At 34.8% G+C, this 25,059-nt stretch overlaps 2 protein-coding genes across 4 annotated transcripts in view; one reads left to right on the top strand and one right to left on the bottom strand.

Moving 5' to 3' along the window:
* Positions 1 to 25,059, top strand: part of LOC126759599 (zwei Ig domain protein zig-8) — a 596,656-nt gene that overhangs the window by 286,400 nt on the left and 285,197 nt on the right. The window contains exon 2 of one of the 3 annotated variants that reach the window (XM_050474474.1): positions 11,528 to 11,575. The exons of the other annotated variants lie outside the window; for them this stretch is intronic. The gene's annotated coding sequence lies outside the window, so the exon portion shown is untranslated. The remainder of the gene's footprint in view (positions 1 to 11,527; positions 11,576 to 25,059) is intronic. 3 annotated transcript variants of the gene reach the window in all.
* LOC126759296 (mitochondrial glutamate carrier 1-like) lies at positions 10,227 to 11,135 on the bottom strand. The gene has a single exon (XM_050474033.1). It carries the CDS (start codon positions 11,133 to 11,135, stop codon positions 10,227 to 10,229), a length of 909 nt encoding a protein of 302 aa, XP_050329990.1.

Below are 25,059 nucleotides of genomic sequence, written 5' to 3'. Positions count from 1 at the left end.
AGGTCTTATAAGAAGTATATTATCCATAGTACTTACTTCTAAGAGATCAGAATATCAAGAGCAGTGTAGTTCTTAACTGAAACTATTTATTTCTATTCTTTAATCTTTTGAGTTATATACTGACACCAACTTGAGATCAATAACACAAGAGGGCAGAGTTATTGCCTCCAAACTACAAATTAATGTGATTTGCTCAAATTTTAAAAATATATTTAAAAAAATTTCAATAGAGAATTTTATTTTTATGGTATTTTTAACACATTGTGGTTTCTTGTTTAGATTTGCAATCAATATACTTGTAAGTATTTTGTAATATCAGATTTTCCCACATTGGTTATTTCATTTTAAATTCATAATTTTGTAGACACTCATTTCAGCATGACTTCTTTATTATGCATATTTTGTAAATGAAACTCATTGTTTAACAATGTGCTCCAAATGATGTTTGCTTTGTGAATCTGTGTATAATTTTTCTTTTTGTTTTTTCTTTAATTGATTGATTTTCAATATCTTGTTATACCAATTTCTTTGATTATTTAAAAGAGAAATTTTCGCAATGGATGTGTTACTATATTATCTTATATGTATATAAAAATGAAACGCCGTTTTTGTATGTCCGCGCATTACGAACGAACCACAGCACGGAAAGACGTGAAAATTTGCACGGGTATTTCTTTAGTCCTGGAGAAGGTTTTAACGGCGGCCTTTTTTGCAAAATCACTCTCGATTTGACCGAACCGATTTGTCTAAAAACTGGTGATGAGATAGCTTGGAACTTTGGGACGGGCATAGGCTACTTTCTATCGTTTTTTGTTAATAACAACAATTCATAAATAAAAAAATTATATTTAAAAATATAAGCATGTGTTCAATATTCATGTAAGAATCATTTGAACATTTGTTCTTCAAAAATACAAAATAAAATCACACAGCTGCTGGCAGGGTACAGTAGTTTTTGTTTACATACACATATGTATATATGAATTATAGTGATAGTTCTAACTGAATAAGAAAAGGTTGAATTATAATTTGAGATGAGTGAATAATAGCTGACAAATATTCCTGAAGGAACGATGAAGTCTGAGTTTTCTTAAGTGTAGTATCCGTGTTTTAGACGTCAATTTTGCAATTACATTCGATAATGTTGGACAAAACATTACCATATGATTAGATAGGGGGCGTGAGAAGTGCCCTCTGCTGCTCTATTTCTGCAATGTTATTCACTATAACAAGAGGCATATATATGTGTAGAGACTGTGAAGATGTTGTTGCATCATACATATTTATGTATGTGCTATTCCTTCCCTTCTTAAGGGATCGTCTCAGTGTGACCCTCCGAAAAATTACTGATTTTCGCCATTTTTTTTAATGATGGAATTAACTAATCAGTCCGATTTTTTCCCATTGCTATCACGCTATGGAAGCTTTTTTTTTTGTTTTTTTGAGCATCGAGTTTTGACCTTTTTTCAACAGCTTTTCGCAGACAAAAATAGTAAGACTTCAAAAAAAAAATAAAAGCTTTCTCAGCGCGATAGCGAATTACGTTAAAAATTATCTCTCCAAATTGGAACTAGATATCTTCGAAATTCCTTCCTTTGAGAGTGGAAACAGTTTTGAAAAATTCCATTCTGAGAAAAATGCGTTTAAATATTGGAGTCGCTATGTTCCCCACTCTGTTCCCTTTCTGCAAGAATCGTAATCATTTGAATTTCGATTCAAAATTTGAAGGAATGTTTATTATAGTGCAGAGTATCCGATAATGCAACAAAAAAAATCTATTTCTCCAATCTTTCACACTGTCACGATCTCTTAAGTGATTTGCGAAGTCAACAGAATATGCAGATTTCCAATTTAACTATTCCATTATATTGCTATCACGATAAATGATATCCTCGACAACAAGGATCGAGCGGAGTTGTGGGTTTAGACTAGTTTTCTATAAAATCCAACTTCTTGAAAATATAAATTGATTTTCTATTAAATTAGAAACGCAATTCCATGTACAAAATTGGCCGTTTAGTGTAGATCGTGGTATAATGGCATCATCAGCGTTATACAAGTAAAATTACGATTTACTGACTTAAACGGGGTTAGGTCTCGGGAATAACAACCCTTGGCCGAATAAAATCCGGGTCAATTTCAATAAGCGATTTCGATAAACTTGACAAAACACTTCAATCCGGGCAACGAAAGGATGCCTCCTAATGTGCTTTCGCAGAAATCATCTCTGCTCTCACCTGCTTGAAATGGAACCGCCTTTTAGGAGCATAAGGAGGTAATTCCTCAACTACGTCGACGACGTTAAATAATACCCCGGCCAGACTACGGACCCAACTAACTTTCCATAAGCAATGACCGGCATTCACAGTGGAACCATTAACGCCTTCACCATCTCCCTCTCAGTGAATGGCGTACTAGGATTCAAATCCCAACCCATTGCCGACGAAGAGCTCTAGTTGTGAGAAACGAGAGTGACCCTTACGCAGCTTCGTTCTGGATGCTGTAGCTGGTTAAACTTCCACTTATCCAGAATAGAGCCTGACATATCAAAAATATAGATATATGTTCAGCGAGCAATGAGCCCCGTATAACATTAGCCACCTCTTTGCATGCCTTACGCACCCTACTCATCTGACACCCTTCTCCCTTTGGTCGGACCGTCGAAACAGCACGTTTCCTAGGCCTAACGTTGGATAACAATAACAACAACAGGTGCGTTATAAAACCATGTTCAGTGATTTTGTTTCCCGAAATTTGATAAAATGGAAGCGGACGATCTCTTCTTCCAATAAGACAATAGGCCACCTTATGTTTCAAGTCTAAACATAAGCATATGGCATGCAAAGCTTGGCGACTGGTTAATTTTGTGAAAAGGGCTAGTCAAATGGCCGCCAAGATCCTGTCATTTTACGCCTCTAGATTATTTTTTTGGAGGTATGTTGAATCAAAAGTTTACGCCAATCAACCACCAATGCTCCAGGACCACGAACTATAGCCGGAAAGCTGCACCGAGTCATCGAAAATTGGCATAAAAGGTTGGAAGTATGCAAATGTACATTTTGTTCAAATTAAAAACTACTTAACATTTTCTGCGTAACAAACAAGAATAAACAAAAAGGAACACAACACATTCTGACCAAATGCGAATGTTTTATTTAATTTAACCATCACATCGTTATTGTTGGTAGACTGTTTATATGGAACTTCGAAGAATTGATTCTGATTGGTAAGGGTAATTTCTCCTTGTGGTGCCAAATTTCATAGGCACAACATGTTTAACAGCAAGTGTGGCTGCTGTAAAAGAGTTGCCTGAGTCCTTTCAAGTATTTAAACTGTCGCTTTTAATTTGTTTCTGATTGACGTTCAAGTCTCTATGGATGTTTCCGTTTTAGCTTGAAAAAGATATATATGTATGAATACGTAGGTGGAACTACCTGTAATGGATTTTTAGTTAATGGAAATAATGATTATAATAATATAATGAAATTATCAACAGAACTAAGTTGTAATATTAAAATTGTCACACCCTAATAAGCATAAAAATACAAAATATTCATATATGTTTGTGAAAAATGTTAGTAATAAATAAGTTTCAGCTGAGTTAAATTTCTTTTTTACATATGCCGTTCTCTTGGATATTTTGATATGTTGTATGGTATTTTATATATACATAGTATAATTGTTCCGAGTTCATTTATATATTTATTTTTCTTTGTAGTTAAAAAATAGTTCATTCAAATAGCTAACACTTTAGATTAGGTCGCAAGGTTGATCCACATACAAATGTAAAGAGCCATTCCATTTGGATAGCTGTGAGCTTTATGATTCCTAAAACACATATCGATCAACAGACTTTTGCAGAGCGACAGAGCATTCCGAGCTACCACGAATTAGCTACGGTTACCAATAATAATGCCAGTCACTTTAGCTGAATTACGGTCGCTGAATTCTAATTCTTGACTGGTAATTTAACTACAAATTTGGCATAGTTCATTTGAAGATCGTAAAGCGCAAACCGCTTGTTAAGTGTTCTTTCGACATCACCGCACAGTTTAAGAAAAGAGTTCTGAGCACCCAAGCTAGCCAATATAACAATAATTCAACAGTTTGTTGTCAGCAGTTTTTATTCAATATAATAACAATTACATTAGAATTAAATTTCTGGTTGAAGTACTTTACTTTAAGTTCATTAAAAGCTGTTTAAGATTTTATTAATTTAGTAGGGAAATATTAGTAATACTTGTTTACTTTTGAGCTTAATGACTTGAGTAAATTAAATATTACTAATATTTCAATACTACAGAAAGACTCTGGCGACTCTGATTAAAAATTTTTCAAGAATATAACAGTTTTGATGAAGTTATTTTGGGAAATTAGAGATTAGAATCTGTTATACTCAAGTCACTGAGCTTAAAAATAAAAACTTTTTTAATTTTATTCGAGTAATTAAAAAAGTGCAACATTTAAAATGTATAAGTAAAATGATTAATATGCTTTCATATATTGATTTTATATTTATATGCGATATTATTCTTTCATATAATATTATATAATAACACTGGAAAGAAATATGCACCTAAGAGTGTCACACAAATATTTCAACGGAGCAAATGTCACCCTTGTTTGTGTATTACTACACTCGTTTGGCGCAAAAGACTTTGATTGATGAAATTTAATATAGCATAAATGTGGCCGTTATATGCTTATGCTTTACGAAGCAACGTAGCGTGCATAGAGCAAGGCATATCCAGGCAAAAGTGGTACATGTGTGAATGTACATGAAGTTTGGCTGAAGCTTGCCCATAATATGCTCCCAGCATAAATGCCAATATACGGGTATAAATAATAACATGGATGCCATACCTACACTTATGCCATTTATGTCATAAAAGCAAGAAATAAAACTAAATCAACAGAGGATACTGAAAGTGTATAGCACAAACGCTGCTACATCCAAATGTATGCATATTTGTTCATGCTTGCTGGTTGGCATGGCGTATGAGTAACAGCATGTGCTGTTGGTTTTTCATACAGCAGTAGTTTCCTTAAACATACCCGTGTATGTATGTAGTTATAGCGTTTGCTTGGTTTTGTGCTCAAGTTGCAGCGCTGTAAACATCAAAGGTAGCATAACGATAAAAATCTGTTCATATTTATTCCGCTATAAATGTCATGCCTGCTATAAAAGTCAATGGAGATTCTTGTCAAAGCATTGAAAAACACTCTTGCTTGGTCAGCTCATACCTGCTTAGCTGTTCTTAAATATTTTGCTTGAAAGTATGAGAAGTTAAAGAGATGCTTTGTGCTAGGTTAGAATATATTTTTGTTTTGCTTAAATGTGAAATAAAAGTATATTAGAAGATTTTATTTTATATATAATTTCAACAATATTTGTAATTTTTTTCTAATTCAACTAAAATATATTTTTATTATTTACTTCATGCCAAGCAGTAAAAATATTGGAAAAGTAATTCATAAATATTAAAAAAACAAAGGTAAAGTATATATATCAAAAATTCGGAGGACAAAAAAATATTATCATAATAACTTACATTAAAAAAATACGAAATAGAAAAAATTGTTAATACTTTGAGAGTACCCTTGATCGTCTAATTCAGAGGCACATCTTCCAGGCATAGACCAAATTAGGCTACGGAAAGAGTTCTGTGGAACAGAATACCAAACCTTTGGACCTTCTCTCAGAGTTCCGCAATGTTTTTCGGTTTAACCGGTCCATTATTTTCCTTAACAAGTTTCCATAAGGTTTCGATTGGATTCATATTTGGTGATATTGCCGCCAAGGGACTTGAAGGACTTAGTTGTGTGAGTTCCGCTGTCATTTTTTTGATCGGCCTATTTTTTCAAATTTTTGTGACATATTCAATATGTTTGTAATTTCTCTTTGCTTGCGACCCATTCCTTGCAAATTTTGGACGCACAGTATTTTCTCCTTTAAACAATGTATATACATATGTATGTAAATAACTTGCATGGCGATTTAGCAGTGTCCATATCTCCGTCTGTATATACGTGAACTAATTCCTCGGCTTTTGAATCCTTCCTTTCTTCACCAAGATACTGCTCACTTTTCGGAACCGGCAATATCGAATATCTATAATATAAAACGTTCATACAGACTGAACGATCGGAATCCGGTTCCTGTATGGAAAGCTTTCTCATGTAGCGAGATATCTTTGCCAAGTTTATCAGGGAACTGACCAATCAAAATCAAGTTCTTGTAAGGAATCTTTTATATTGTGAAGGGCTTTTTAGCTTCTATGTAAACGAAGTTAATGATTTTTCTTGTTTCCAAATATTTTTCGAAGGACTATCTAATTCTTAGCTCCACCTAATGCCTTAACATTATTCAATTTGAAGCATCATTACGGAAAACCCCATGATTTCTTCAAGTATATTAGCATAATCAAGTAAAAGTTCGACAAATTAAAGGATTGAGAAAAAATGGCTTGACATTAATTACATAATTTTTGCTTACACTAAAGTGAAAGATTAATTTCATTGCATTAACATAGGTAATTTTTCTTGAAATCACGCATCATTTCCCGTTTGCGAAGCAATACAAATGAGTTCTGCATGCATTGGAAATTTTTCTGCAACTGTAGTAGTAACAATTTAAATTAAGTGAATCCATATAAACGACATACAATCAGTTATCGGCATCCGCTGTGCAATGGGCATGCCGTAAGAATTATATGCGAACGAATATGAGTATGTGCGCATGTATGTATGTATGCGTGCAGTCGCAAAAGTTACTAATGAGCACCGAACTCTACTCATACCCACTCAACTTCATCAAACTGTGCAATTCACATAGCTCACATGTATAGTAACTTTACACATATGTATGTTAGGTATATTCGTGTACATAAGGCTTTAAAATATCCCGTAGTGGTATGTCTGTGTGGGTTTGGGCTACAAATTTGAATTGGCTTTCGTGATTTGTGCTTAGTTTGGCTTATAGTTGAGCACACACGACACAGCGCAATTAATCACAAGCAATTCAAATTTTGTTTTGTACGCCGCTCACGAATCGCTTTTGTATATAGTATACATAACGGTATTTATATTCACGTAACAGGTAACTTAGTAATTTATTTAAATCACGCACTTGTTGAAATTGAAAAATGTAAACTGCTCAATAACACTTTTACTCCAACTCACATATACACCGTTAACGGTTTAGTGCTGCGAACAATGCGCCACTATTGGGTATAGGTAGTAAATGACGGTTGCTAACTACGCGTAAAATGCACGTTTGCCTCTATTATAAGTTAGAGTAGATGGCGAGTAGATGGTAAGAAAATGTGAATAATGTATAAGAAAGGGTTTGGGAAGGTAGTCAAGGGTTTACTAACGCCTATTGTGTAGAGTCACCTTTATACAGTAAAAGTAAAAGCCAGTATGCATATATCAACGTCAGCATGTAGGAAAAATATCTTAAGTATTGAACGTGATCTTTTAATGGAATTCATTATTTCCTGATTTTATAGCAAAAGCTAAATAAATTGATACCTTTTTCATTAAAATGGGTTGTCATTTCATCATTTGGTATACGCTCAATTTAGTTTCCTCTCACTGCCGAAAAAGCTCGGTCAGTTTGATACTTTATCAAAGGTTGCACCCACTACAGTGAATTGCTTTCTTTGAACAACAGATCAGTTAAGGTTTATTAAAAAATAAGGAAACTTTGGTTATATCGTAGCCAAAATAACCTTCATGAATAAAAAATAGAATTGTTAACGAAATTTGAAATGAGCGCGAGTACAGGAATTATTATGCAGAAATATTGCTTGATGTAGCTAAGGCATTCGATAAGGTGTGGCATGAAAGCGTTTTCGTAGTATGAATTTAAATCATTATTTTTGCATTGTATAAAATATTGGAGCTTTCATCTAAAAAATAGGAAATTTATTCCAAGATGAACGTCCGATAAGGGCTGGTATGCCTCAGTTGAGTGTGCTAGATCCAACACTCTATATCTTATATGTATACAGCAGATAATCCAACAGGTGGTAAGACTTAGACATAGACTTTTGCGTATGACACAACTCTACTATGCCCCAACAAATGTCCCATTAGAGCGTCAAGGATATTAGCTTTGGTCGAAGGATGGGCGGCTAAATGGCGAATAGGCGGAAATGAACAAAAGTGTTAGCATGTTCACAAGACAAAAAATGTGTTAAAATGATAACATCTTAATACCTAAAATAAATGCCATTATTTTTTTGACAATTACTTACACAGAAGGCTCATATGGAGAAAGTACATATCCAGAAATCAACTAGCATAAAAATTAGGGCAGCACATTTAAGCTGACTTTTAAATAAAAATTCAAAACTTAGTCTCGACAACAAAGTTAGACTTATAATGCAGTAATTAAAGGGTTACATGCGTTTGCGGGTTTAAAAAAGTCAATTATTTGTATATTTTATTAAATTTTACAACATCTCTAAAGTATTGTCTTAATTCTTCATTTTGATCCGTGTAATAGTTTCGGAGATACAGCCTTGAGAACTTGTGCGCTCGAGGCTAGCTAGGATAAGTTCGCCGCCTTTAAACGCGTTCTTTCTCGAAACTGTCTTTTTGAAGTTGTTTGGCAAGATTTCTCGAGAACTACTCAACCGATCTTCGTGAAATTTTACACAGATCTTATAGATACAATTACTAAAGACTTGGACGAAGGATTTTTTTCTCAATTACAACTATTTGAAAAAAAATGTCGCGAAATTTTCCTTGAAGTTTTCATTTTCTTGTTCTCTGTCTGCCAAAATTTAAATTTTCAGTTTTTCTCTTTCGTCCAAGTTCTAAGTTAAGGTTTTAAGTACTTTTTTACTTTAGATGATCCTGTAGGGAATTATTCCAAGGTATAACCGGAAATGGGGTCGCAATGGCCGAGTTTTAAATATTTTCTTTCAAAATTTCAACATTTCGTAAAATAGTGTATTTTTGTAACAAAAAAAAAAAAATCCAAAAAAATATTTGAATTTTTATATGTAACAAAAAAAAAAATCCAAAAAAATATTTGAATTTTTATATGAGAAAAAAATTTTTGGAAAAGGCTGTTTTTTACCCATGTAACCTTTTAAGCCGATTTGAATGTATGCTATTCACTTGTGCAACCAACATTGTCGAACCAAAAACGTTCCAAACAAAACTCCTAAGAGCGATAACAGGTTTATCATGGAACATAGGAAACGACAAACAATCACTACGATCTTTGTATTCCTATCGTAAGGAAAGAAGAAGGACAGCTGAAAAATTATGAAAAAAACTCAGCAATTATCTGAATCCATTAGCTAATGTCTTGCTACAGTTCTGTAGACAAACTCGTTAAAAAAATCTACGAGCCTTGTAAAGAGCAACGTATCACCAACCAAAAAAAAACAAAAATGTTTCCATAAAAGAACTTGATTTTAATCGATCAGTTTGTACCACTACGTTTTAGCTGTCTAATATGAATAATTCATACGAATCTGGTCATTCAGTTTGTATGGTACTTTGGTATGAGCGATTCCGACAAATGAACAGTTTCTAAACGAGATAACAATTCGTAAAAATTTTCGGAATGATTTCTCAAAAATTGAGAGCAAAACTGATGACAGATGGACATGACTAAATTGACGCAGCTCGTTACGCTAATCATTTGTATATACTTCTATGTTCCATAGGGCGTCCGACATTTCATTCGTGGTAAATTTAACATACGTCAGTAGTACTTAATGCCTTAAAAAGAACTTTAATTTCTGAGATTTATTTCCATATATCATTTTTTTGAGATCTGAGAAAATGAAAGTCACGTTTAGTCAAATCTGGATAATATGTAAAATTTTGGTTTCGTTTCTGCTAAAGTGGGAAGTTTTGTTTACACAGGGTTTTCTACTATGTATGAACTATATGTTCAATATGTTTTTTTTATATCTTTGGAGAGTTGATTATCTTCGGCCATTCCTTGGATTTGTTGAATTTGGCGAAAATTATTAACTGTTTCACAGGGCTCAGAAAACGTATGATACACATCATTTCATAAATTATGCTCTAGGATTGTTACTATGTCTCATATCTAATCAAGAGAGGAAACAATTATAGCATGTTAATAATAAGTGCTGAAGCTATGGTTATAGATACATTTAATATACGATTTAAAGACGAAAAAACACAAAAACTTTCATTTGGACATTTGTTGAACATTGTTATTATAGAACATTTCATTTAAATAGCTTATCGCATATCGCCTCTCCCACACCCAAGAAGTATATGGTCTGTACAATGCCATACATGGGCGAGATGACCATAACACGGCACAGTCCACCCTTGAATAGAGCCGTAATACCTTCGTTTCGCCAAGTTTTTACAAAACAATCCATAATACCATGGAATTCTTGTTCGCCGGCGCGTTTCTTGAGTGCCTGTAAGCGTGTTTTCACCACATCGAATGGTGTTACGACAAATGCAGAAGTACAGCCTGCAATTAAACCACCTAAAAATGAGACCCACGGTACAGCGTCCTCCGAGTTGGCTTTACGCGGACCCAAATCATTCAAACCGGCAAATAACGGAAAGTAGATGAGTGAAAATAATATATCGCGAAAGGCCGTTGGCCCTATACCTCGATACAGACCGAAAATACCACGTTCCCGATACATTTTCGCAAATATACTTCTGGCCGTTATGCGTTCCGTTACGCGTCCATCTTTGGCCACACGGCCCGCATCTTGTAGCTGGATTTTGATGAACTCCATTGGTGTTGCGACAAGCACCTGAAAGCAACCAGCTGCGGCGCCGGCTAACATTTGGTGTGGCATAGGCAAAGATCCGTCGGTTTGCGTTAAATGAAAGCGGAAATAGTCATTGGCTGCAAGTTTGACGGCCTTCTCTGGGCTGACGAGCAGAAAGATAACACTAATGCCGCGATACATGCCCAGTATGCCTTCGTTGCGTATAGATTTGCGAAAGCAATCTGCTATGCTGGTATATTGCTTCTCACCATTCGGTCCGATTTGCTGATTCTGCAGTCGCGTCTTCACAAAGTCCAGTGGATAGACACAGGCGACACCGGTCATGGAGCCAACAGCTCCATTGATGATTTTCGGCAGTAATTGAAAATCTTGTGGCATTTTTGTACAACTTTTATTTTCGATAAATATTTTTTTTGACAAATTTCTTGTTTACAAATACATCATCATATGTGTTTGATTCAGGGTTGTATTGAAAAATGTTAATTATTCAATATTTTTGAATACCTGAACTGCGTAGAATAAGTTTTTTACGATAATTGTAACAACCAAAACGAAACGTCGACCTGGCACAAAAATTCGAAAAAATTGGGGCGGTTAGGCGTAAGCGCTGCTTTAGTTGTAAAAATATGCCCAAAAAGAAAATTCAATAATTACTAATGATTTATGCAATTAATTAGTAAAAATTACTATATACGAGTATTTCTTTGCTAATATTTTTATAAATACTAATCGCTTTTAACAAAAATAATTATTTTAAATTTTTCTTTCAGGTAATTAAACGAACTATTATCAACTTTCATACTGCTCAAAATATTAAGGTAATATTTAAATATTTTCAATTAAAAAAACAATTGCGAGTTTACAAATATTAGCACTAAAATCTTCATTTTCAAATGTTTATTTTTTATCATTGTCCGGGTACACTCGTAAACGGTTAATCTATTTCGACAACATTTAGTTTCTAATTTATAGAACTGTTCGAAAACTCTCCTTCATAAATGGATATTAGAAAAGTATTCATCGTTAGAATAGTCACTACTATTCCTTGCCATTTTTAGTTAACGTAAAACTACAACGTGACTTGAAATATCTCCACTGTACACAAAAAATCTGGCACTTCCTCAACAAAGCTTTAGGATTTTCTGAAGATAAACTCGATTCCTACATTATTCAAATTATATTTAATTTAAAGAAAATACGAATAAGACAATATTGTGATATAGTGTTAAATTTACGATCATACGAGAAATATTTTTATTCCATGGCAACATTAAGTATAGTAGTTTTGCTCAACAGTTGTATGTACTATTTAAAACCAACCGAGATGGATATATGGTATGTATTTATATGGTCAGTAATAAAAATAAGATAATTTGATGAAAAAGGATACAAATTTCCGCCTTTAAAGTGTACGATCTTATGACCAAAACTGTTTTCAAATCAACCGAACCTGTTCAAGCCCCTAGGTACCGAATATGTGTACCCTATGGCCAATAGTTGACTTTTTAGCGAAAATATCGATCAATGTGTGATATATGTATATTAAAGAAATTTGAGAGAATTCTTTCTTCATAATTGTTGGTCTGAATGTGAAAAATTAGTTGAATTGGGTCAATACTTCCTTAAGCTCCCATATAACTTATATAAAGATTATCGAACTTCTGAGTGACTTGATACGGCGTACATCGGCCAATATGTAAGTTATCTCAATTCAAAATTTATTGTTATAATATAATTTTGCCAGTTGTGATCCATGAAAGTTACGAGAGTATAAAATGTTTGGTTACACCCGAACTTTCAGTTTGGGTAGCAAAAAAAAATCACACAGAGTCAAATTTGGTGAATACGATGGTACTTATTTGCGTTTTTAAATTCGGTCGCAATCGTACACTTTTTGAAAGAAATTCAACTTCATCGGGACGAGTCGAGAAAGAACGCATTTTATACCCAACATATCCACCAAAATCATTTCGAGCGGACTCTATAACACTTTCCTGACGATTTTCAAGCACCATATTCTTGTAATATTTTTATCAGTTGAAGGGGTCAATGATCGTCCAGAACGAGGCACTCTAAGAACTGTGTTTTTGATAAAACTGAATCACCGTAAGCCTTTTCTAATATCCTCAACGGTTTCACACACGAAATTTGGTTAGAAGTACAATAAGTAGATTTGACGTAGCTGAGCAGGAAATAGTCAAACGGTGTCAAATCATAATCGATTGTGACATTCGCTGTGTGTCTTGTGGCGTCATCCAAGTCCATATCATCCAATTCGGGACAAAAATATTTGGTTCTCATTGAGTGGTAGCGAATCCCATTCACAGTAAAGCTTGCCGGTCTTGATCATCGCGGAAGAAGTACGCCCAATAGCGCCACCGGCCCGTAAACCGCATCAAACCGTATTTTTTTCGGGAATCATGGAGTACGTGTGGCTTGCTGCCTGACCAATAACGCATATTTTGCTTATTGACGAAGCCATTCAACCAGAAATAAGCCTCATCGCTGAAACTGATTTTTCGATGAAAATCCGAATCATTTTCAAGTTATTGCTCAGCTTAATGCGCGAACATACGACGATTCTGGTGGTTAAGGGGCTTCAGTTCTTACGTCCATTTGATCTTGTAAGGATGAAGGTCAAGCTCTTTCCGCAAAATTCGCCACAAAGACGTCACAATCAACGCTTGATAACGACGTGTGAGAAACTCACTTCTTTGTCTCACTGACATGGGAACATTTTGAACTGTGCTTGTGGATTAAAATTTTTCGACTAGACACTCAATTGCTGATCTGACGAAACGATTATGAGATCCATAAATTGGATGTAACGCTCTTAAAGTTGAGGCCACCGACTCCAAATTTCGTTAGTAAATTTTGATAATTTTGACTCGTTGTTGGGTCGTATTTTTGTTGGGTTCTTATTGAAAACCCCGTTTTAAGCGAACTAGGCCCTCAGCTTTTGAGATATTGATATGAATGATTGAACATGTCCTACTGTAGTATATAGCTGTCGTAAAAACTGATTTTTTTATCGAAAACGTTTTTATTTTCACGAAATTTGGCATGGATTGTCCAGGGCAATGATATAATCTCCGAATATGACCGCTATACCATGTAGCTGCTATACAAAGTAACCGGTCCAAATCAAGGCAAAGAGAGTTAATGCTTCTTCGCGTGTTTCTTTGTTTTCTTTAAGCTGTATACGTAATTTCATAGAGAGAGATTCAATGAAAACATACTGAATCAAGTGGAGATGTTTTATTAAGTGGAGGAAGTTTTCCTTAAAATAAGTACGAGTTAAATTTATGACGCTCACATATAGAAAAATGATATGTTTTATCAAAAATGCAGTAGGTTGATTCATTATTTTTCTTTGCTACTTATTTCTGCTTACTTAGTTTTCTTTATGAATTTGCTTTATTATTTTTTTCAAATATTGCCGTTACCTTCAAAAATATTCATATGTTAATAAAATATAGTGCAAGCAACTGCGGCAAACAGTAGTATTTGTTATGCTACATATATATATTTGCAAGTAGTCCGATTCATTATGTGTTTCACTCACGTAACCAATTTAGGAATTCATTTTTCTTTTCAATCAATAGAATAGTATGTGTGTTCGCAGTGTGAGTGTATCGGCGAAAGTGTGTGATTTTTGATGATTTCATTATGTTGTTAATATACATATTTGCGCTCGGCTAAGCCAGAAAGCAAAAGTCATAACCCATTGCCCAAGGCAGTTGCTCATAAATACGAGTATATATGCTATGAGCAATACTTTATACACTTGCTGTATTTATAAAAATATATGTGTTGAAGTGTATAAATAAACATGAGCCTACGCACTAAGTTTACGACATGTGCTGTAACGTACGCGGCTTTCTTTAGTAAGTCACGAAAGTTTGGCCAAGTTTCTGCGATGACAAACATTTAACAAATGTTGCCGAAAATATTATGACGTTATGTTGGCAATATGTTGCCAGTTAATTGTGCAAAACACACATGTACCATACATGTATCATTCACATATACATACATATGTATGTGTGTGGGTAGCTGTAATAGTTTGTGGCACAACGTAGAAGTTAGGGAACGAAAATTGGTTATTAAGTAGATGCCTCGCATGTATAGGTCTGTACATATATAGACGAGTGATGGAATAGTTTTGCTACGTATGTGTGTGTGTGTGTTATGTCACCAAAATGACGTTTCTTACTTAGTCGATAGACGTGTATTTCCGTTACGAGCAGAAGCGCAGCTGAAACTAGCAATAAGTTGACGAAAGTGGCGTGTGTAGGCGTAAGTAATCGACGAGTGTGGAGTGTGTGGCAAGACAAAAAAAAACCAAGATGATGGAAATATATTGATAATGCAGAAATACAAAGTACGCTGATAGTTGTTGTTGGTAAATACGCAGTTCAATAATACACACGCGCGTAAGCATATATCTACTATTGGCATTAATACGTTAGTGTGCCTTAAAGCGCAACTCATTGCTTATGCCACATACCTATACACACACACATATGTATATGTAATTAACGTGTATGTGCGCATCCGTAACTGCTCCACAAGTGTTGGTATGTGCGATTAAGTTCCTGCCTTGCCGGAAGCAGCTACTTGCACATTATTAATAAACACTTTGCCAAGGAAACAACAACAACAAAAGAGACAACAAGAAGAAGTAATAAAGTTGGCTTGAGCACAAGTCAGGAAATTGAAACGGCGAAGGATGAGTAAGCGAAGTGATAGGATTTTCCCGGTGAATGAACCGATCGTCGAAGCAAGCAAATGAAGTGTTGTGCCTACTATGCGGCGTGATGTGCGAAAATAAATTGCTGTCAAGTTTGTCGCTATGTGTAGTATACTTAACATAGCTATGAAGGATGGATTTACATTTGTACATACTTGTATGTGTGTGTATGTGGCATACGGGTGTTGTGTAGCGTTTTGATGAATCAATGACAGAAGTGTCACTTGCAGCATTCACATGTGACAGCTCGAAGCAACTGTCGCTGACAATGAATGTGTAAAGCTTACACATGTGGGCGCGTGTATTGAGTACATCTGTATACTCGTATAATGTTTTGTGTGATGATTTGTATATTCAGACGTAAGGGCTTAGTATATTAAATATTTATATTAGCATATATATTAATATTTCTATTGATCGCCAAACATGAGACACTGATTAATTTTGACTTGATTTCGAAATTATATCGAACCGTATATATTTTAATATTTTATTATGCAGTCGTTAAGGAACTATATTCTTAGTAATTATTTTGTGTGCTGAAAAACTGATGTGGGCTTCAAAAATAATGCATTTTGCAGAATGTAAAAATTCACTCGATCCCTTCTATAATCTTTATCTTTTTATATCAGATGTTGTCATAGTCCATGTCTCTGCACCATATAGCAGGACGGGAATTATGAGTGACCTATAGAGTATAAGTCGCTAGTGCAACGACAGTTTATTTGATGACCGGAGATGTATATATCACACATATATCAAATGATTCACTTCTTCGTCCAACCAGGAGAAAGCAGGGCGCGGTTCTTATGGCCAACGATATCGACGTCAGCGTCGTACACCAGCAGTTGTATACTCTTTTATAAGATTGTTCTCTATTCAGATCTGCCGCTCGAATTTTTTTCTCCAGGTGTAGATTAAAAAAGTCGCACAAAAAGGAGTTGTCTTATCTGAAACCTCGTTCCCGATCTTAACGGAGCCTTTGGTATTGCTCAACGTCTGATTACACAAGTAATATTAGTTTTGCGGGGATACCAAATTCGGACAAAGCGGCATAAAGGCAGCTCTTTTTCGTGCTGTCAAAAGCAACTTTTAAGTTAACGAGAAAGTGGTGTATGTCGTTCCTTTTTTCACGAGTATTTTCCAAGATTTGACGCACGATGAATAACTGCTCAGTTGTTGATTTTCTAGGGCTGAAGCTTTAATATTTCACACAGTAGGTTCGATAGAACGTTGTATGCGATGTTGAGGAGAGTTATCCCTCGGTAGCTGGCGTATATTGTGGGTTTTACCTTCTTGTGGATTGGGCAGAACAATTCAATCATTCAACCATATTTTACAAAGAAGCTGTTGCATGCTTCTTATCAGTTCTTCGCCGCCGTATTGGCCCTCGCCTTTGTTGTTCTTCAGACGGGTAATTGCTATTCGAACTTCTTCATGATCGGGCAATAGAATGTTTGCTCCATCGTTATCGATTAGGGAATCGGGTTCATCATCTCGTGATTTTATGCTTTCATTGCCATGCAACAGGCAGAAGTGTTCCCTCCATATTTTCAGTATGCTCTGGGCATAAGTCACTAGATCACCTCTGGAGGCTCTACAAGATTTGCTCCGGTCTTGAAACCTTCTGTTAGTCGCACCATTTTTTCGTAGAACTTTCAAGCATTACCCCTGTCGGCCGGCTAGTCAAGCTTTTTGTACTCACTCATTTTGGCTTGTCACTTTTTTTGTCCGTAAATACGTGTGTCTTCCCTTTGAAACTCCCGGTATCTATCCCATCCCGCACGTGTTGTGGCAATTATAAAATTGCGACAGGCAGTCTATTTTCTCTCCGCTGCGACACGGCACTTCCAATCGTACCAGCTGTTCTTCTGCCTTTTTAGAAATTCACTGGTTTCGTTTGCAGCTGTACGTAAGGAGCTTGGCATGCCGTCCCACAGTTTCCTTGTATTGTACATATAGGGGTACCTAAAAAATCATTTATGGTCGCCTATATCAGCGCGGAGAAAGCTAAAAAGTTTTTGGATCTCACTATTTGTTAGTTCAAATGCCTTGAAAATAAACACTGTGGAACACTTTCGCAGAATACTTTTGCTCCTTATCTTGATGTTTTTTCGCTTAGTTGTAAGTTGTTGAAATCCGGATGTCTGTCTGTCCGTCCGTCCGTTTATTTGGACGTAAAATTTTTGGAAAAGTGGGCGTGGCCCCGCCCCTACTAAGTTTTTTGTACATATCTCGGAAACTACTATAGCTATGTCAACCAAATTCTATAAAGTCATTTCCTTCAGGCATTTCCATATACAGTTCAAAAATGGAAGAAATCGGATAATAACCACGCCCACCTCCCATACAAAGGCAATGTTGAAAATCACTAAAAGTGCGTTAACCGACTAACAAAAAACGTCAGAAACACTAAATTTACGGAAGAAATGGCAGAAGGAAGATGCACCCAGGCTTTTTTTAAAAATTGAAAATGGGCGTGGCGTCGCCCACTTATGGACCAAAAACCATATCTCAGGAACTATGTACTATACCGATTTCAATGAAATTCGGTATATAATATTTTCTTAACACCCTGAGTGTACGAAATATGGGTGAAATCGGTTCACAACCACGCCTTCTTCCTGTTACAACTAAGCGAAAAAACATCAAGATAAGGAAAAAATGTAAAATAAAAAACTGACACATACGAACGCCAAACCCTTTGAGGGTTTTACTATACTGACCTAGTGCCATCACCCTGACTTGGAATTTCTCACCCCCCAGATTAGCTGTTGTACTGTGTAATTTGATACGAGATTACGGGGAGAAAGAGTTTTGTCTCAGATATGGATTTAAGGCTTTGGTTTTGTTTAATAGTTTGATTTTAAGATGTGGACATTATATTTTGCAAAATAGATGCTTCCTGTAGCATTGTTTTTATTGATGGAATTCAAACAAATAAAGTTCCCATTAACTCTAGTACGAATGTTCTGACTAAGCGGGGGTGAAGAATATTAAAGAGTATAGATCTTGCTTCTCTGAGCGACAGCAAATCACAAATGTTCAGCACGAAATACTTTAAGAAGTACTTTAAGAGGTCAAATTTCGGCTCTGGGGGTTCGGAGTTGATGAGTACTAGCATCTAACGTAAAAAGAATGAGAGTTAAAAAATTGGTGCTGTAATAACAGGTTTTTAATCTTTAGTTGTAAGAACATTGGAAAATATTTTTTAATATCAGAATAGTAAACTGCAACATGCATGACCGCCAACCACAAATTGTAAAGAAAATTAGTTGTGTCTAACTCCACCGTTTCGATTGAGTATTTTAGTGCCTTGGAGTTATTACAAAATCTTTTTGGCATACAATCCTACAATGCGTCCGTATCTGCCACTGGGTGAAAACATATTTCCTCAACACCTACATATATTCGAACATCGTTGCCACTGCAAAAAATTTTTAATTCCTCTGCCATCACTCCACTTCAGCGAGTTCAAAGCTCTCAATAAGCCACTTTCATTCATTCAACTTTGACGAAGCTATTTGCTGCTACCACTTGATATACTTTTCCATTCTCTCAAATCACTTTTGAAGTGGCTACCTGTCTGGGGCACAAATGAAAAATGAGTCGGTGGCAGCTACGTATCTAACAGAGCGAGCACCCATCAATATACATATATATGTATATATATATATGTATACAATCAAATTTTTATAAGCACAAAATTTTTACACACACATACATCTACCGTTATTGATAGGCAGTTTGTGTGGTAAATTTATGCGCCACATTTAAGTGCTGGAAATTGGTTCACTGAGGTGAATCTTTGATGAACTTAATGCATGCAAACAGAAGCACCGACCGACAGCGGGAACGGCAGTGGTGGCAACGTCAGCAATAGGCGGCTTGCGTGGTATATTTCGGTTAGTATGTATGGCCTAAGATTAATCAATAAAGTACTTTCGGGTGTTGGGTGTATACTATAAGTACAAAGCTTTGTGGTTAAAAAGCAATTTTTGTTGAGTGGAAATTCCGTTTGAGTGTCTGCGTCTGTAATCGTCGCAATGAAGCGTAATATTTTTTCGGCTCTTCAAGTACAGATTGCGAATCTCTATTTGTATAGCATAAATCAACAACATATTCATATCTATTCGTATATGGCAGTCATATTTTTTGTGTGAGTGGGGATTTTTTATAAAAATATAACAAAGGTTTTGATTCTTTTTTTTTAATTTGGCCTCACACATTTACATTACGACCTTAAAATTGATATTTTCAATACAAAAATGGACCTCTTTAGTTTTAAGCCGATACACTCTGGAAACTTCTGAAAATTCCTGTAATATTTTTTAGAATTGTGTAATTCGTCTTGTCTGCTAGCATTTGAAAACATTTCTAAAACTAAACCAGATAGATATGGGGTTATATGAATATTAATGATCAGGATGACGAGACAAGTTGAAATCCGGGCGACTATTTGCCCGTCCGTGTTAGCTGTAACTTGACTAAAAATTAAGATTTCTTTCTGAGACTATGCTACATATGTTCCTTGGCAAAAAAGTAAGGGGGAGTTCGTAGATGAGCGTAATCAGACCATTGCTACGCCCACAAAATGGCATTAAGCGAACACCTATAAACTGCCATAACTAAGCTCTAAATTACGATATAAAGTTGTAATTTGGCTCAGAACATTGCTATTATACACAGGGGCACCTGTGGGTTGAAAATAAAATTTCTCGGCGCAATTCTTATAAGAACTTTTATTGACAGTGTGAAAATGGATGAAATCGGATGATAAGCACGTCCTTTATACATATAACTACTAAAAGCGCGATAAATAATAACTAAAAACGACAAAGGCATACAATTTTAGAGGGCTTCTCGAGCCGGCGTAAAAATTGGACGATGGGCGTGGCATCGCCCACTATTAAGTAAAATCACATATCTCAGGACCTGCTCAACCGATTTCAACCAAACTCAGTGCGTAACATTCTTATGTCACATTGCGAAAATGGGCGAAATTGAACTGTAACCACGCCTACTTCTCATATAACGTACTTTCAAATTCCATCTGACTCTTTCCTTTTCAGTGTACAAATCAAGAAGCCATTTATATAACGAGATAAAACTGTGCAAAGTCCAACAAAAAGTGTTTAAGTCCCTAGGTATCGATTACTTGGACCCCTGTTCCTATAGTTGACTTTTTATCGCAAAATATCGGTCAATGTGTGAGATATACATATATATAATTGAAATTCAGGGAAGGTCTTTTCCAGGGAATAGGGTGTGTGTGTATCAAAACTAGGCTGAATCGTGTCAATACTTCGTTTTGCTTCCCTAACACAACGCTTTTTGAACTTCCTGGTACTTTATACCGCATATATCGGCCAACATGTGAGTCATCTCAATAAAAAAGGAGAGAGCGTGTTTTACCCATAATAGTGTATCTTTGTGTCTGGAATGGACGAAATTGGGCAAAATCTTTACCTAGCCCCCATATAACCATTACCAGGATTTTCAAATACCCGATCCGTTATTGTATGTGAGGTACCTTAATTAATCTCAGGAAACAGTTTTTTAGTACGTGGCATATTAAGAGTATATAGTATTGGCAAAAATAGATAAAATAAGGTCGATCCAATCCCCAACTCTCATATTTTTTAACAAACCTCATGACGAACATGTCGGTCAAGGTATGGGCTATATATTTTTTATATATATTCTCTGATCCTTTGATTAATGTTTTACACCTTAAGGTATTTCTCTGGCTGTGATTCAAGCAAGCTGCAAAAGTATAAAATGTTCGGTTGTACCCGAGCTTAGCCCTTTCTTACTTGTTTCGCATAAATTTTTTGGTTTTGAGAAATCTTAAAAAACTTCCGGTTTATATTTTTGGACACTACTCTCTCAGACCACGGCTGAGCCCTTAAAACCGGTAAAAAGTAGTAGTTATTAGAAAAGGAAGATAAAATAACAAACATAACGGACGGGAAAGGAAAGGGAAGAACGCGATTGAATTTCAAGGGTTATAAACTTAAAGTTTTGTTTCGATATATCCCGACAATACGACTACTATGGAAAAAAATTACAGAAATAAGTTGTAGGTAATAAAATGATCTACAACTAAGACGATACTTTTTCACACAAACTCAAAATTTATGTGGAAAATCCATATTACACAGTTTTCGGGTTTCAAAATTTTACTCTTGAGCAAGAAATTTTTTCTATCGTGATATTTAGCTAAGATCACCAATTTGCCTGGTCAAACACAGTTAAGCTGATCTTTACTAATTTCTGCAAAGTTTTTTTACTCTTATATTCTTATTTATCCTTTTTAATTTATTTGATTCAACAGAATTTCTGGCACAAAAATTTGTGGTATTGTAAGTGGTCCTTGTGAAATAAAAGCACAAAAAGGCAAAGACACACATATGTACATGGGCGAGCAAATAATTGCCGACGTCTAACCAATTTGTTAATGTGTGTATGTATATATAGTTATATACATAAGTGTACGTTTGCTATCTGCAGTTTGTGTCAGATTTGTGATTTTTTCAGATCCACTTTTGTTCTAAGACCCATAAATAGAGGTTTTTATGTATTCTGTCTGTCTGTTGCCTGCAATCGAAGGCTCTACAAGAGCGCCTATGTAGGACTTCATGGAGGGAGAGAGAGCGTGAGTGGGCACTCAACCACAAAAACCCTTAACACATGTGTGCAAATCTAACAGGCATCACAAACACACATATACACCTACATTTAACGGAGTAAGTGTGTATTAGGCATGTGCCTGTAAGAGGATACACATGAAAGCACGCACTCAATCTTACTTAGAGCTTTTCTTCTTTTTGTTTCATTGTCGACACATTTTTCCGCATATCAACCTTTTCGATGCCTTTTCCAATTGACCTGTAAATGAGTGTGCCGTAGGGAAAAAAGCGAAAAAATGACAAAAAAAAACAACAACAAAAGCTGTCAGTCGGCTATTATTGGCTTGGTAATTTTTTCCTTCATTCCCTGCTTTGTTCTAACCGTTTGTTATGGGCATGTGTGGGCTTTTGTGTGTATACGTCACACTCTCATGCTTTCACATGCTCACTAAAAATTAATTACACGCACGTTATTAATTGGTATGTGCTAATAGGATAATGTATGGCTTGAATAATTTTCATGCTCATTTTCATATCAGGACAAAAATGTTACGCCACAGATCCTTTTCTATTAATTTAAGCGCATTAGAAGCTGATATGGAGTAATGGGAAGTACTTTTTTTTACTTTTTTGTTGCATGAGCAAATAGCATTAAAATCACCAGCTCAACGAATTTCCATGCTTGAATTTATTGCATTATTTGTACAAGGATTATTATTTATTAAAGTAGCATATACATATATCTACGAGTAAATGTATATGTAATATATATGTATTAATATTATGTGCCATATATTTATTTGTCCATGCAAAAACGTTTCAATATTCTTTTTATTAATCTAGAATTAGCTCTCCGCCATTTGGTATAATTTTTAGTATTTCGTAATTGGCCCATGAATAATGTTATAATTGATATTATTTAGAATATATAAAAATTTATTTTATTTTTATTGAATTAAACGCAGTATAAGTCATCGTATTATTTTTTAGCAAAATTATATTACATTAGATATTTCTTTAAATGCCGCTTGCTCTTAAATATAATTTCTTTACTTGAAATCAGAAGAGAGGGGGGGTAGAGATTCGTATCTATCTTCTTGTATAGAAACATATACACCTTATTCTGCTTCAGATCAAATTATTAGACCAAACCTGGCACTTAACTTTTCTTTGCTGCTCAACATTAACAAAATACTCAAAATCCTCAAAATTAAATTTGTGTCGATGAGTTGCCTTTCAGTGCCATTCTTACTTGGAAATGGTGAAAAATACTGTTAATTAAATATTTAGTTCCCTCTGAAGACCTACGACTTAACGGATTAACCTGTTTTCCGGCAGTACTACGAGTCTTGTAGAAAAAAGTGTAAAGTTATTGGTAATGAAAAGGTAAAAAAATTTAGATATTTTTGCACATAACCTCAAAATTTGTTATTAAAATTCAAGTATCAAAGTTTTTGGGTTCTTTATTTTTATCTTGTACAATAAAATTTTTCGGTAACGAAATATTGTTTAAACTATTGTTTTATGTCTCGAAAAAACTTATTTCGACACAAATTGAAAAAAAAAACTAATTTTCCAAAAAAAAAAAATTAAGATCAAAATTTTGGATATTTTTAAAAAGCCGGTAAGCTTTGTATTTGTTGAAATTTTACTTTCTGATAGTAAAAAAACATACATACATTCCTACGGTAAATTTTCTTAGAAAGCGCAAATAAATACCCCATCTTTGAAACTACGAAACGATTCAACGTTACTTTTTATACACTTGTAACATGTTGCTACGGAGTATTATAGTTTTGTTCATCGAACGCTTGTACGTATCACCTAAAGGTTAGGTTAGGTTAACCTGGTAGGTCAATAAGCAACGCATAGACCATTTTTGGTCCTTGGCGATACCTGATGGAGTTAAGTTGCTAGGTCCATGAGGAGTAGTCATCTTTAGGATGCCTGCTTTCGACTGGACAGTGACCAGTTAGTGTTGCGATCATGTTCCTACAGTCCCTTAAATCGGTGTAGATCGTTCCGTCGGGTTCTGATTTTCTTTACTTGATGTTCTCTTGTCGTAGATCTTGGACCACATCACACCCACAATAAGATATAAAACTGTAATTTGTGAATTCGGGGAAAACATTTTCTTGATACTAATATACCCTTGCATCAAAAAAGAACTGAATTCGGTCAATACTTCCCTTAGCACCCATGTACCTAATTTAAAAATTTTCGAACTTCCAGCTGACTTTAAACATATATTCTTATATCGGGCAATGTGGGAGTTATTTAAATGAAATCGGCAAATTGCAAAAGTACGAACTTCTCGTTATGTCCGAACATAGTCCTCTCTTACTTGTTCCTTTAATTTTTTTTTTGAGCGAGAATATAAGTTCACATTAAAGCCACACTTGCCTTAATGTTTAAAGGTTTATGAAAACAATGCGGTTTGCTCGACTAAGAAAATGTCAAAATTATCTTTCCTTTTCTTTGTTGTTTTATTTAATTTGACTCCAAAAATATTTGTTTTCACAAAATGAAATACTAATTCAAGCAGATAAAATAATCATCAAATATCACACTCTAATATCAATACAAAATTAAATCATGAATTTCAGGAAATATCGTTTTAAAAAACGTATTATCAAAAAAAAGAAATAATTGAAAAAGGTCAGATATAATAACCATTATATAACCATTTTATAGTCTATCAATTATTTTATTATCGTTTTTATTTGTTACTTATTTTTGCATTTGAGTACGATATAATATTAAAAAAAAAAGGTTTTAAGTTTCTGAAACCTTGAATATAAATAAGATTAATAAATATGAGTGACGCATAATTATGTGGGGGACTCATTAAAAATTTATTAACATTACGTGACCATTTATGATTTCAACCCTGCCTAGAATATATGAAACCAAAAAA

The sequence above is a fragment of the Bactrocera neohumeralis genome, chromosome 5 (genome assembly GCF_024586455.1).
Source record: "Bactrocera neohumeralis isolate Rockhampton chromosome 5, APGP_CSIRO_Bneo_wtdbg2-racon-allhic-juicebox.fasta_v2, whole genome shotgun sequence".
Taxonomy (NCBI): domain Eukaryota; kingdom Metazoa; phylum Arthropoda; class Insecta; order Diptera; family Tephritidae; genus Bactrocera; species Bactrocera neohumeralis.
This window is presented reverse-complemented; position numbering and strand designations above follow the sequence as displayed.

Excerpts from the sequence above, each read along its gene's own strand:
- LOC126759296 (XM_050474033.1), bottom strand. The coding sequence starts at position 11,135 with ATGCCACAAGATTTTCAATTACTGCCGAAAATCATCAATGGAGCTGTT.